Source organism: Corylus avellana, chromosome 7 (genome assembly GCF_965113065.1).
Source record: "Corylus avellana chromosome 7, dhCorAvel1.hap1.2, whole genome shotgun sequence".
In the NCBI taxonomy this organism is placed as follows: Eukaryota; Viridiplantae; Streptophyta; class Magnoliopsida; order Fagales; family Betulaceae; genus Corylus; species Corylus avellana.
In genome coordinates this window covers 8037365-8051383 of record NC_142496.1, presented here as the reverse complement: position 1 = coordinate 8051383, position 14019 = coordinate 8037365, and the positions used below count along the sequence as shown (strand labels likewise).

Sequence of the window (14019 nt, the reverse complement as noted above, 5' to 3'; positions counted from 1 at the left end):
TTTTTATTGTATGTATTGGGTAATAGATCGGCCACAAACAGCCCAACATACCTCTATGCCCGGTCCAATATGCAAGCCCACTAAAGACAGGCCCAGCTCGAGATATAGTCGGCCTGGACCGAGACATGGCCTGCGCATCGAGGGTATAATAGTCCTTCCATCGAGGGTACAAGGGTCCTTCGGCAAGTGAAGGAAACTCACGTTCACTAATGAATCGTGGAGGAAACTCACGTTCACTAATGAATCGTGGGATACTCCTAGTGTCCAAGCAAAGCCCCACGTTCAACAGAACGTGGTCTAGCCATCAGTGCCAAGCCGAGCCACGTGTGTTCGAGAACAAATCAGAGCCCACGTCTAAGGCAAGCATGGCCAAGCCACCCACTAACGCACTCCACGATCTCAGGATCATGGAGTAACCCACAACCCACGATCCACTTCACCAACATTGCACACAGTGGATCCTCGGGAACGTGGGGCCAAGAATCGAGGAACTACAACTGCTACTTGATGCCTATAAAAGGGAAGCTCCAATTCATTATTTGGTAATCACAAGTCTCTCTCAAGCTCTTACTGCTTACTTGCTCTCCCTCTCTCAAATCAACTATTGACTTAGGCATCAGAGTTATCTCGCACCAGCACACCCCGGCAGCTCCTATCCTAAATTTCCTTCTTTTGCAGATCAACTACTCCTCAGATTCTGTCCAAAGTCACTCGGAAAATTGTTTTCAACAGTTTGACGCCATTTGTGGGGATGTTTGATTTTCATCAGTTTTTAACATACAAAATCCGATATGGTGACTACACGTTCGAGGGAACCCGAGCCAAATGTCCAAGCTGGACAACCTGGAACATCAATTGATTAGAACAGCCGAATCATTTCATTGGAAGATTATATGAAGCGTATGTCAGAAACTATGGAGGCCCTTAAGAAGCAGAATGAAGATCTCACTTCCCAACTCAGGATGAGAGGGATCGGGAACATGAAGAAAGGTGTAGAGAGAAGCGACCACAAGATGATCGAGAAAGTTCTGCTCGGGATGACCATGAAACAACCGTTCCAAGTGGTTCTCATCATGAGAGGCAAGAGACCACCAACGTTGATGATGAAGATAGAGATTTGAAGCTGAAGTATGTAGAGATGGCTCGGCAAATGGCTCACAGAGGAGAAGACTAATTGATCATAGAGGATTTGATGCAAAACACGAATTTGCTATTTACTGATTGGGTAATGAGGTTTCCTCTGCCCGAGAAGTTTAAAGTCCCATGTGTCGACAGATATGATGGTAGCGAAGACCCGAACGATCATATGGAGAGCTTCTGAGCTCACCTCATCCTCCATGACACTCCCGACGAGAACGCATGCCGAGCCTTCCCTTTAACCTTGAAGGGAGATGCCAGAGAATGGTTCGGGAAGCTGCTTCCCAAGTCCTTAGAAAACTTTGAATTCTTTGGACACCAATTCTTAACTCAATTTTTGGCAATCCGAAAGAGGAAGAAGTCCCATGCCTACTTGCTATCCCTCATGCAAGGGAAGAATGAGTCCTTGAAGGACTACATGATCTGGTTCAAGCGAGAAAAGCTGAGTGTAGAAAGCCCGAAGGAAGAAATGGTGCTCTCTGCTTTAATGAACAGAATCAGAACCGAATGGAAACTGATGGCCGAGTTAGCTCGAAGACCTACGTTGATGACTCTTCGTCAGTTTATGAACAAAGACAAAGAATTCATAAACCATGAGGAAACCATTAGTGCCCTAATGATGTCAAAGGGGGAAGGAGACCAAGGTGAGGTCAGTAGCGGCAAGAAGATAGCTACGGGGTCTGGAAAGAAAATGGAGTTTTGGGAAACTGAAAACAGAAGCCCGAAGATATCCTCGAAGAAGGCAGAGAACCCGTTTTATCAACGGGAACAAAAATTGACTCCACTGAATATGAGTGTACCCGAGGTATTCATGGAGATCAAGAGAGATCCAGACTTCCAATGGCCAGCAAGAATGAGGGGTTGATTTCCCTTCCAGTCACAACAGGAATAGCCCCCAAGTAAGCAACCATAATGATGGACTTTTTGGTGGTCGATCGGCCATCTACATACAACGCCATCATAGGGTGTCCATCATTGAATAAGTTGAAGGTTGCAACTTCGACTTACCACCTGAAGATGAAGTTCCCGATTGACGAAGGGATTAGAGAAGTTAGAGGTGATCAGGTGGCTGCGAGAAAATGCTACAACATATCTTTAAAGAAATCCTCTAGGTCCGCTGATTTGACCATCAGTAAGGTGTGTAGCAAGATAAAAGGCGAAACGAATGGTGAGCCAGCTGAAGAGTTGGAGGAAGTTTTGATGGAGGGCGGCAAAGTTGTGAAGATCAACTCACAACTAACCCCTAAAATCCAGAAAGGCTTGTTCAGTTTTTTTCGGGAAAACATGGAGGTGTTCGCATGGACACATGAAGACATGCCTGAGATCAGCCCAGAAGAAATTGTTCACCAGTTGAACGTTGGATCCAGCTATGAAACCAGTAAAGTAAAAGAGGAGGAAGTTCGCTCCCGAGCGAAATATGACCATCACGGAAGAGGTGGAAAAGTTGCTTAAGGCCGGGTTCATCGAAGAAGTGTATTATCCCGATTGGTTGGCCACGTAGTATTGATCAAGATGTCAAATGGGAAAGGGAGAATGTGTGTAGACTTCACCAACCTGAACAAGCCATGCCCGAAGGACAGCTTTCCACTACCATTATAACGTCCCAGCTTTACCAGGCAAGCCGTAAGTGAAATTATCTAAATACTCACGTGACACTACTACTTTTTCCTTACTAAATAACATAGTGGAAAAGCTGTAATAAATTTTTCTTTTCTTTTTATAACCAACACTCGTTAATAAAAACATACCAGAGCTTCTATTATACATCATTATGACATCACAAACTTTATCCTTAATACAATTAGTCACAGACGTCATAAATACAACTAAACTAACCATACTAACTTATGGAAAGATGGCCCTTCAAAAGTAAAAGCCTCTTGCAAGCCTCCAGGGTAAGACTCTAATCAAGAGTATGGATCCTCAGCGCTAGTCTTTGCAGTGATATCTTTAGAATCATTATGGTTTTACAGGTAGAAGTGTGAGTCTACCACTCAGTAAGTTCAAGCAAACTGACCATTTATAATGTGAGCCCATCTTTATTTGAAAATCAATCTTATCCGAGCATTCAAGAATAAGCTTTTAAGTTTTTTCTTAAACATTGCAAAAGGAAAAGAAAAAAGGTAAACAAGACAGATTGGGCAAAATGAGAACTCTTTAATTAAAAATCCAAAATGTTACAAGTTCATTTGTCCTTTGGCTCAAGAACCGCAACACTACCCGAAGTTACATTATGTTCTAAGGCTTCTTTGGCAGGTCGATAACCGAACTCAGTGATGCCCCAAGCATCTGGCATCTGCTCTTGACCGATGAGAATGATTTCCTCTATCGCCTTAACTTTGGGAGGAAATGCGTTGGGAGAGACCGTGTCTATGTTGATATGCGAAGAAGGGTTGAAGGCTAGGTCCTAGAAGGTCTCGAAGCCCACGGCATACCCTCGGAGCCAACCTTAGTCTCGGGCCCAATATATGAAGGCGAAGCCCACAGCGTACCCACGGCATACCCATAGTTGCCTAAAGTAGTTTCGAGCCTTTTCCTTGTAATGGCGCACCTACCTATTCACACGCTTGAACTTCGCCTTAACTCTCCCTGTGTTAGTCTCGATAGCCTTCTATTTCTCAGCTGACTTCTCAGCCTTTAAACGCTGAACTGAGGCTTCCTCTTTGGCTTCTTGAAGTTGTTCTGATAAGAAGGTACGCTGGAGATCAACCTCTGTGAATTTCTCTTCTAGCTGTTTCAGATCCTCCTTGATAATCGAGCGATCTTCTTCAAGTTTCTCGGAATTCTCCTTGAAGGCCCTTAGTTGAGACTCCAAATTATGAATCCGAGAATTGGGCTCAGAAGCCTGGGATTCCAGAAGTGACTGCCCCTGACCCGAGAGGAGGAGTTCGTTGTCCTCTTGAGCCATGAGTCCTTTCAACCGAGCATTTTCAGCCTCGGACTCCTCCAACGTTTTCTTCAAATTCTCGATCTTCGAAGTTGAGCTCTAAAGGTGGTTCCTGAAGTCGTAGTAGCGGCAGACTGACTTCATAACGTTCAGCAAAAGAGGAGTATAGTTAGCCAAGTTACGAAAAGATGAAACCGAGGAAAAGAGTAAGAAGCACTTACTATCAATTGGTAGAACAACATCCGCTCCATCACATCCTCGTTGGTCTTTCTGCCTGCACCCGATAGGAGATTCAGGGGAATTAAATTCATCAAGGTGCTAAAGGGATTCCCCAGCAACCCCCTGCCCAACTCAGAGAGGGACGGGCCAACTGACCAGCTGATAGAGGTGTTTGGGTTCCCTGAGGAACCCGCTGGTTGAGAAGCCTCGGCAGTGTGACTTGCTGCTGGGACATGGGTTCGATCCTTAGTTGAACGAGAAGCCTCTTCGGTTTGGATCAGCGCCCTTTCAGCCTAAAGACTAACCTCGATTTCACGAGGCAACTTCTCAGAGCAAGATCCAGCCTCGGGTTGATGAGGCATCTTCTCGATACCTTCGGGCTCTTTGATCAAATCAGAGGCAGGCTCAGCATCCATGTGTTGAGGTGGTGACGGTGGATTGGGCTCAATGCCATCAAATTCAGGGGCCACCGAGGGACTCCTAGACTTAGTCACCACAACATCATCCTCAATAATGATAGGGTTTGTGGCTATAGCTTATGATTTCCCGAGTTTACCAACAACATCTTCTTCAAGGATGCGCCCTACATCCACTAGAAACTCCTCGTTAGAACTGGATGCAAAAGGAGTCAAGGGCTCCCCGGGAACTACAGAGTTCGGAATAGCTGCGAGCAGCCGCGCTTGCAGCGGCTTTGCGGGTTTGATCCCGAGGGTAGCCTCATAATTCTCCATGGTGCGTACCTTTGGCACCGAGAAATTCTTTATTGATTCACCTATAACATGGCTGAAGGCGTTGAGCAGGGTGGCAGACCTCGCCGCCTTCGAGCTAGCCTCGGACTTCCTCCTTTTTAAAAGAGGAATATCCAGATCTTCAGGTTCGTCAGCCAGCCTCAAATGGGGTGCATAAGAGGCTAAGTATTTGCCTCTGCCTTTGTTGGCAACATTTCTATTCGGAGGCTCCGCTGCTACGCTTTTTCCTTTTTCAACTTTCCTCGGAGGCTTGGCAACTGCCCTCCTTGAAGCCTCGGCATGGACCTCTTCTTCGGCTGGGCAATGTTTCTAGACCGACCAGCTGGGGGGTACACCCAGATATTTCTCCAAATGGAGGTAATCAATAACTGGGCTACCTAGACCAACGAAAGGCTCTGCAGATGGTACAGATTCGACCGAAACTCTAAAACAAAATACTATTCTTAAGAAGTAGTATTAAGGAAAAGACTGGGAATGGAAGCAAGCCAGCGGAAAAGCCAAAGTTGCACGAAGCTCTTGAGGAGTGAAAATGGGGTTTTTTGTGAGAGAGAAGCTTGCAAAATTTAGTAAAATGAAGAAGGAAAGAACAGATGTGCCTTTTATAAAACTTTTGAAAACGCACTCGAGTGGAAAGATGCAAGAAACCCTAGGGTTGCTTTGGAACTCGCAATTGCCTTAAATGCCCTTAAAAGGTGCGCTTCAACTAGCCAAGCAGAAACTGACACGTGGTCGCCGTACCTTCAACCACAAAATTGATGACATGTGGTGATACCCCAAAAACAAGGTTTGACACGCAAGCTGTCGACCATCGCTCGGGATGTCAACGGTCCTAAAGATCATTGGCTCGAGAAGTTCAACAGACAAAATTTTCCTCGAAATTGCATTTAAAAATTTTAAAATCTTGGAATACCAATCCAAGAAAAATCCTTATCCCAAGGATAGATCGGGAACCGACCCATTTTGAAAGACAAGAAATTTTCATAGTCACTCAGACAAGGAATTGGGGATAACTGTTGGGTAATGGATTGCCACAAACAGCTCAACAGACCTCTAGGCCCGGTCCATTATGCAAGCCTACTAAAGACAGGCCTAGTCTGAGATATAGTCAGCTCGAACCGAGACATGGCCAGCCCATCGAGGGTATAATAGTCCTTCCACTGAGGGTACAATGGTCCTTTAGCAAGTGAAGGAAACCCATATTCACTAATGAATTGTGGGATACTCCCAGCGTCCAAGCAAAGCCCCACGTTCAATAGAACGTGTTCCAGCTGTCAGCGCCAAGCCGAGCCACGTGTGCCCAAAAAAAAATCAGGAGCCCACGTCTAAGGCAAGCGTGGCCAAGCCATCCACTAACACACTCCACGTTCTCAGGATCATGGAGTAACCCACAACCCACAATCCACCTCATTAACATTATGCATAGTAGATCCTTGGGAATGTGGGGCCGAGAATTGGTGAACAACAACTGTTACTTGATGCCTATAAATGGGAAGCTCAAATTCATTATTTGGTAATTACAAATCTCTCTCAAGCTCTTATTGCTTACTTGCTCCTCATGTCTCAAATCAACTACTAACTTAGGCATCAAAACTATCCCCTGCCAACACACCCCGGCAGCTCTTATCCTAAATTTCCTTCTTTTGCAGATCAACGACTCCTCGGATTCCATCCAAAGTCACTCTTCGGAAAACTGTTATCAACAATATCTATGACTTTGTAACCTCATATTATTTGGCTATGCTCTTGATCTTTTATTAATGAAGTTTACTAAATTCGTTAAAAAAAAAAAAAAAAATTTCAAAGTCAACAAAAGCCTTTCTAGCACGCCAACCACTTTTGACTTTGATCAAAATTCTGACTAAACTCAGCATGATTGAGACTAGTTAGTTGTGGTTGTCTTCTTCTTTTTTTTTTTTTTTTTTTTTATTATTATTTTTTTTTAATTTTTTGTCTTTTTACTTTTTTATAAAGTTAACGAAAGCCTTTCTAATAAGCCAACTACTTTTGACTTTTATAAAATCCTGACTAAACTCAGCATTAAAGAGACTAGTTAGTTGTGGTTGTCCTTTTTTTTCTTTTTATTTTTTTATAAATTCAGCGAAAGCCTTTCTAGCACGCCAACGACTTTTGACTCTGATCAAAATCCTGACTCTAAACTCAGCATTAATGAGACTAGTTAGTTGTGGTTGTCCTTTTTTTTCTTTTTATTTTTTTATAAAGTCAGCGAAAGCCTTTCTAGCACGCCAACGACTTTGGACTTTGATCAAAATCCTGACTCTAAACGCAGCATTAATGAGACTAGTTAGTTGTGGTTGTCCTTCTTTTTAATTTTTTAATTATTTTATTTTAGAAACAAAACAAAGCAACAAAGAAAAGAAACAAACAGCAAAACTAAATAGGTTTAGAGGAGGGGGATAAAAGGAAATGCAGCCTGAAAATGATTGGTTGTGACCCATATTGTCACGTAATGAGAGTACAAGTCTATATATTTGTTGATATATCTAGTAGTCCATGCCAAAGAATCTGGAATAACATCAGGAGTATCTGACATGATTGAGGAAATTCTACACTTAAGTTAATAGAAAGAGAAAATTAATGTAGTCCTTTGTTATGCTCCAAATCTTATTTTAAATTTATTACAAAAGATTTACTGTTAAAAAAAAAATTAATTTAATTTGCCATACTTTTATGCCTCGTTCTTACATTATTCTTCGGTTTTCGCTACTTCTGTAAGTAGAAACCAAAAAGGGCAAAGATATGGCCAGAAAGGACAGTCGTGCAACGTAAAATTTTGAAAGGAAGTGTCAATTCCTGATAATTAAATTTTGTGGAAATTTTATTATATGATGTGATGCACCGACTAAAATTTTGAAGATTTTGAGAAGGAACACGCATTCGGTCTTTTTTTGTTTTTGTTTTCAAATTTATATTTTTTGATTTTGTAAACAGATTTGGCACAAATTCACAAACTCAAAATTTTGCCCAATATTCTAAAAATCACACAATACATATGCATCGGTTTCTTAAAAAATCCAAAACAAGAATGAAATTTGACCCATCCAAACAACACATTTGCATCGATTTCTTAAAAAATCCAAAACAAAAATGAAAATTTACCTATCCAAACAAGGCTTTAGGTTCTTTTGACAAGTTTCATTTATATCACATCAATTATTTTAAATTAAATATTATTTTACATATTTTTTACCAAATTGACTCAAAATTTGTTTTTACTTCATAACAAATTAATCACCTTCTTTTACTATTTAAATAAAAAATCTACAACAAGTTTTAGTATGTATTAATTGTTGCATAAGAGTGAGGGATCTGTTTGGGGAATCGTACAATTCCGCTCCAGTTTTTGGCAAATCTTCTTTATATGATATTTATAATATATAGTTTTTAATAAGCAAAAAAGCATAAAACTAATAATATGAAGTAGATGTTTTTTCCTAGCTAAAATGGGAGGTACTTTTTAATATTATAATTTCTTGATGAAATTAAGGTTTTAACCTAGTTCTCCAGGACCATCAACCGGCCAATTATTGACTAGGTCAAACTTCGCGTTCTAATCTGGACTAGTGCTAAATACTTTATGACCTTTTCAACAAATTCTTTTTTTCTAAAATTTCGGATGCAGCCATTTCCTTATATATCAGCCTCTCTTCTATCTCATAGTGCCTCGACAACCATAAACTACTCATGGACCGAGCTTGTTTCGTCTTCCTCCTCTCTGTGACACTGCTTCTAGCACGATGCTACATGGCTAGCTCAGGTAATGCAGTATTTCCCAACATTACCACCGATCAATCCGCTCTTCTAGCCTTAAAAGCTCATATTTCTCATGATCCTCACAATGTTTTGACAAAAAATTGGTCGACCAGCTTTTCCGTTTGCAGCTGGGTTGGTGTCATTTGTGGTACCAAGCATTACCGAGTCACTGCGTTGGACCTTTCTTACTTGGGCCTTGAAGGCACTATTCCTCCGCATGTTGGAAACCTTTCTTTTCTTGTTAGACTAAGCATCACAAACAATAGTTTTCATGGGTCTTTGCCCAACGAGTTGGCTCATCTCTTCCGACTGAAACTCTTAGACTTTCGATTCAATAACTTCAGTGAAGAAATCCCATCGTGGATGGGGTTGTTGTTCAAACTTCAATATTTGTTTCTAAATCATAATAGTTTCACAGGCCCCATCCCACCTTCTTTATCTAATGCATCTTCATTGCGAATTGTTGATCTTGGTTATAACCAGCTTTCGGGCTCCATACCTTCTTCTGTCTTCAGCATATCCACCTTGCAAGGAATTTATCTTGGAAATAACATGCTATCAGGTCCAATGCCCTCTGTCATCTTCAACATGTCTTCACTCCAAGTCATTGACCTCCAAGCAAATAAGTTGTCCAGTGAACTCTCATCAGATGTGTTTGATAATCTTCCCAATTTGCAGAGCCTTCAATTGTCCTCTAATCAGTTTTATGGCGAACTCCCATCCACTTTATTTAAGTGCAAACACTTGCAATATTTATTGTTGCGGGAAAATAATTTCACAGGAAGAGTGCCACAAAAAATTGGAAACTTAACCATGCTTATGGAGTTAGACCTTAAAGACAACAGCCTTGAAGGTATGTTTAGTATTTGTTTTAATCAATTATATGGATGTCATAAGGTTGATTCAGCTAGCATACATGCTTTTATGATTGCATCATAGATAATTGGGTGCTTTTCATTTAAAAGTTCAAAAAAATTTGATGAACAACGTAAAAAAGTATTTACAATATATACCACTGTTGCAATGATTTTACAGGAAGATTACCTTCGGAGATTTGGAACTTAACCACACTTAGGGAGCTTAGACTTGGCCATAACCATTTTGAAGGTATGTCTATTCTTTTTAAGTATATTATATGGATGCCATCATTGATTCGGCTTCAAGCTTGCATCGGATTGGATACTTTCCACTTAAAGTAATTTATAAAAACCAAAACATTTAAGAGAGTGTAGAAGAAAAGCAAAATTGACGACGTAAATATATGTCTCGCTGTTTTTGGCTCAATAAGTTTGCATGCCATATCTAATGGAGTTTACGGCTAGCAAAAGAATTAGAAATGTGCGTTTGCAATTGTGAAATTGTAAGAATAATATGTGTTTTTATAAGATATCGCAAAACGTAAGGTGTATGGCTTTATGATTTAAAAAACACTTAATTTAAAAAAAGAATAAGAAAAATGCGATTTTTATAAGCAGGCTAGAGAACGCTTAACGATAGCACCACCAGTGAAGAGGAAGATGTTCAAGGGACTATGTGTTTGTTATACAGTAGTCACGTACGGTGGCTTTCGCTAGTGTAGCCATCTCTGGCTATTGGGCATTTGGTAACAAAGTTGAGGGCCTCATCCTTAACAACTTGTCTCTTTATCTCTTGCAGCTTTTTTTTTTTTTTTTTTTTTTCCACTTTTTGTAAAAATAAATCGATCTAAGACTTCACAGAATATAATACTATCCTTTTACTAGCTAAGTCAGAACTCAGAATAAATCTTAAAAGAGTATAACCTTAATTATCTACAAACATATATAGTTCAGGACGATGGTAAATTAGCAACTCAGTTGTGGTTCAATCAAAAAGGTGGCCAAATGGCCGTGTCAAACCAGGTTATTTATGGTCGACCATATGAATTAACTATTTGAAGTTTGCTTGGCTCATGAGACATCTGCTCACTTGTTTTAAGGTTCATTGAAAGCACCTTCTGGTTTTTTGCAAGTAATTGTTCATATTGTGGCAGGTGCAATACCGAGTGAAGTTGGTAATCTACAAAAGCTACAGTTCTTCGGAATCAGTAGCAACAACTTTGTTGGCTTAATTCCATTTGAGATTTTCAATATCTCAACAATACAAGTCATAGAAATGACTTCTAATTACAACCTTCAAGGGCATCTTCCATCAAATATGGGTCTCTTACTTCCAAATCTTCAGTTGCTTTTGCTTGGAGAAAACAATCTAAGTGGAACAATTCCTAGCTCTATCTCCAATGCTTCACAGCTTCGAGGCCTAGAGCTAGCCTATAACTCATTCTCGGGGTTAATTCCTATGACATTTGGTAACTTAAGGCTCCTCGAATATCTCAACATAGAATTCAATAATTTGACTGTCGAATCTTCTGGTTTGAGCTTTTTCTCAACTTTGTCGAATTGCATATATCTCAGTGAATTAGGTTTGGCAGTAAATCCACTGAACAACATCCTAGACAGTTCCATTGGGAATCTCTCTACTCTTATGCATCTTTCATTGGCTAGTTGCAATATCAAAGGTAGCATTCCAAGAGATATTGGCAATTTAAGAAATTTGATAAGGTTGAGCTTATCAAATAATGAATTGGCTGGACCGATTCCAACTACAGTGGAAAGGTTGCACATGCTCCAAGGCCTTTTCCTTCATAGTAATAGCCTAGAAGGTTCCATCCCATCCGATCTGTGTTCTTTGAAGAACCTCGTTCAACTGTATTTAGATGATAATGAGCTTTCCGGATACATTCCTAAGTGCATGGATAATTTAACTTCATTACAAATTCTCTCCTTAGGATTCAACAAATTAACTTCAATTCCTTCGAGCTTGTGGAGCCTTACTTATCTATTGGAGGTCAACTTGTCATCCAACTCTCTAACTGGCTCTCTCCCATTAGAGATTGGAAATATGAAGGTCCTGCGGCTATTAGAGTTATCAAGAAATCAATTTTCTGGTGATATCCCAATAACAATTGGCGGCCTCACAGATCTAGTGCAGCTCTCTTTGGCAAATAATCGACTAGACGGCTCAATTCCTGAATCATTTGGCAAACTGATAAGCTTGGAGTCTTTGGATCTTTGCAATAACAACTTATCTGGAGAGATTCCTAAGTCCTTAGAAGCACTCCTATACCTCAAATATCTAAATATGTCTTTTAATAGACTGCGAGGACAAATTCCGACAGGTGGAGCATTTGTAAACTTCTCGGCTACATCTTTTATGTCAAATGATGCACTTTGTGGTGTTCCTCGACTCCAAGTTCCTCCATGTAAAGAAGGTCTTCCTCGAAGAAAAAAGATCAAAACACCACGTATGCTAAAGTATTTACTACCATCAATTGGTTTAACAATACTTGTGGTGATCCTTGTATTAGTTTGGACGAGACGCCAAAAAAGGAATGCTAAAGTTTTAATTGAGGCAGACTTGTCACCTCTACCAGCATGGAGAAGAATTTCCAAACATGAACTTTTACAAGCAACTGAAGGTTTTAGTGCAAATAAGTTACTTGGTAAAGGGAGTTTTGGATCAGTATACCAAGGAACACTCTCAGATGGGATGGTTGTTGCAATAAAAGTTTTCAACATGCAAGTAGAAGGGGCATTCAAGAGTTTTGATGCAGAGTGTGAGGTACTCCGTAATATTCGCCATCGAAATCTTATTAAAATCATCAGCACTTGCAGTAACATGGACTTTAGAGCCTTCATATTGGAATACATGCCTAATGGAAGCCTAGAAAAGTGGTTGTATTCTCAAAACCACTCTTTGAATATCTTACAAAGGCTAAATATTATCATTGATGTTGCATCAGCACTTGATTACCTTCATTATGGTTATTCAACATCTATTGTTCACTGTGATTTGAAGCCAAGCAATGTCTTATTAGATGAAGATATGATTGCACATGTCGCTGATTTTGGCATAGCCAAACTCATAGGTGATGAGGATTCCATGATGCGGACAATGACCCTCGCTACTATTGGGTATATGGCACCAGGTGAATTTTTTTTTGTATGGCATTAAAACTTGCATCTCTATTATTCTACTCATACATAGATAGGTGTAATTTTTGTAGAATATAGCTCTGTTTTTTGTTTTTTGTTTTTTTGATTTTTTTGATTTGGTTTACAAATGTTACTTGTAGAGTATGGATCGGAAGGAATAGTTTCTACAAAAGGCGATGTGTATAGTTATGGCATCTTACTAATGGAAACTTTCACAAGAAAAAAGCCTACGGATGACATGTTTAACGGAGAAATGAGCTTGAAGCGTTGGATAGATGAATCACTAACCCTTTCAGTAGTTGATGTTATTGATGTCAACTTGCTGAGAAACGAAAGAAATTATAGTGCTGTGGAGGACTGTATATCATCCATTATGGAATTGGCTTTGGGTTGCTGTGCAGAGTCACCGGAAGAAAGAGTTAATACAAAAGATATTGCAGCCACACTCAACAAGATCAAATTCAAGTTTCTGCAAGATATTGGAGGAGGCTAATGTTAGATAGTTCATGATTGTACTAATTATATTAATTGGCGGCCAATTGCTATTCAAAATTAGTCTCAAAGTGTTGGAGGCAAGCAACATCATTATTTATGTAGAGATGCTCCTAAAAAATGCCCAAGCTCCAATTTTCTTGCCATGAAGTTGAGTTCAGCTGAGTTAAACCTAAAGGGATCAATGTTTATATTTGAGCTTAAGATAAATTATTATTTGCCTATTCTCGAACTTGCGCTTGCATTAATCTAACAAAACTGAGAGCTTAATTGTTTATTTACTTATTAGAATATCATTTTGGTCAAACTTGGTTAGAAGCAATGGTTATTTTTTACATTTTTCTTTCTGGGAAATTTCACAAAAACAACCCAAACTTCTACTTGTTTTGAAAATACTCTCTAAAGTTCAAAAACTCTTAATTTAGGGTATCAAACTTCTCAATTTTTTGCAATATCCCTATTCTGTTAGGATTTTCCATTATAACTTGTAAAAATTCTCAAAATACCTCTGTTTTTTTATTTTAATATATAAAATAAAAAATTGCAAAGATTCGGATATTGGTTAAGATTTAATAGAATTTGCAAATATACATATATTTTTTATTATATATATATTGAAAATTTTGACAAAATTTAACAAATGGAAGACATTACAAAAAATTGAAAGTTTCAAATTCTTGCATGGCAAACCATAATCTGGACGAGATATGGTTTCCCTTACCTGATGACTTCTAACATGCTCTAGGACCGA

At 39.6% G+C, this 14019-nt stretch overlaps 1 protein-coding gene across 3 annotated transcripts; it reads left to right on the top strand.

Annotated features, from left to right (window-relative positions):
* The first annotated feature begins 8684 nt into the window (after positions 1-8684).
* LOC132185330 (uncharacterized) lies at positions 8685-13430 on the top strand. 3 transcript variants are annotated; one of them, XM_088518214.1, is made up of 5 exons: positions 8685-9366; positions 9442-9654; positions 9756-9870; positions 10775-12769; positions 12917-13430. In XM_088518214.1, the coding sequence occupies exons 1-5, from the start codon at positions 8695-8697 to the stop codon at positions 13267-13269; spliced, it is 3348 nt and encodes a 1115-aa protein (XP_088374340.1). In that variant the 5' UTR covers positions 8685-8694; the 3' UTR covers positions 13270-13430. The 3 variants fall into 3 exon arrangements, with proteins under 3 accessions (XP_088374340.1, XP_088374338.1, XP_088374339.1); XM_088518212.1 differs by having other exon boundaries at positions 8685-9654; XM_088518213.1 differs by having other exon boundaries at positions 8685-9675; positions 9777-9870.
* Positions 13431-14019: the final 589 nt, after the last annotated feature.

What these genes read in the sequence shown, in the direction of transcription:
- LOC132185330 (XM_088518212.1), top strand. Translation starts at nt 8,695, where the DNA reads ATGGACCGAGCTTGTTTCGTCTTCCTCCTCTCTGTGACACTGCTTCTA. An exon ending in TTAATCAATTATATGGATGT is followed by an intron (nt 9,655 to 9,755) that starts CATAAGGTTGAT and finishes TGAACAACGTAA; the next exon opens with AAAAGTATTTACAATATATA. An exon ending in TGGCCATAACCATTTTGAAG is followed by an intron (nt 9,871 to 10,774) that starts GTATGTCTATTC and finishes ATATTGTGGCAG; the next exon opens with GTGCAATACCGAGTGAAGTT.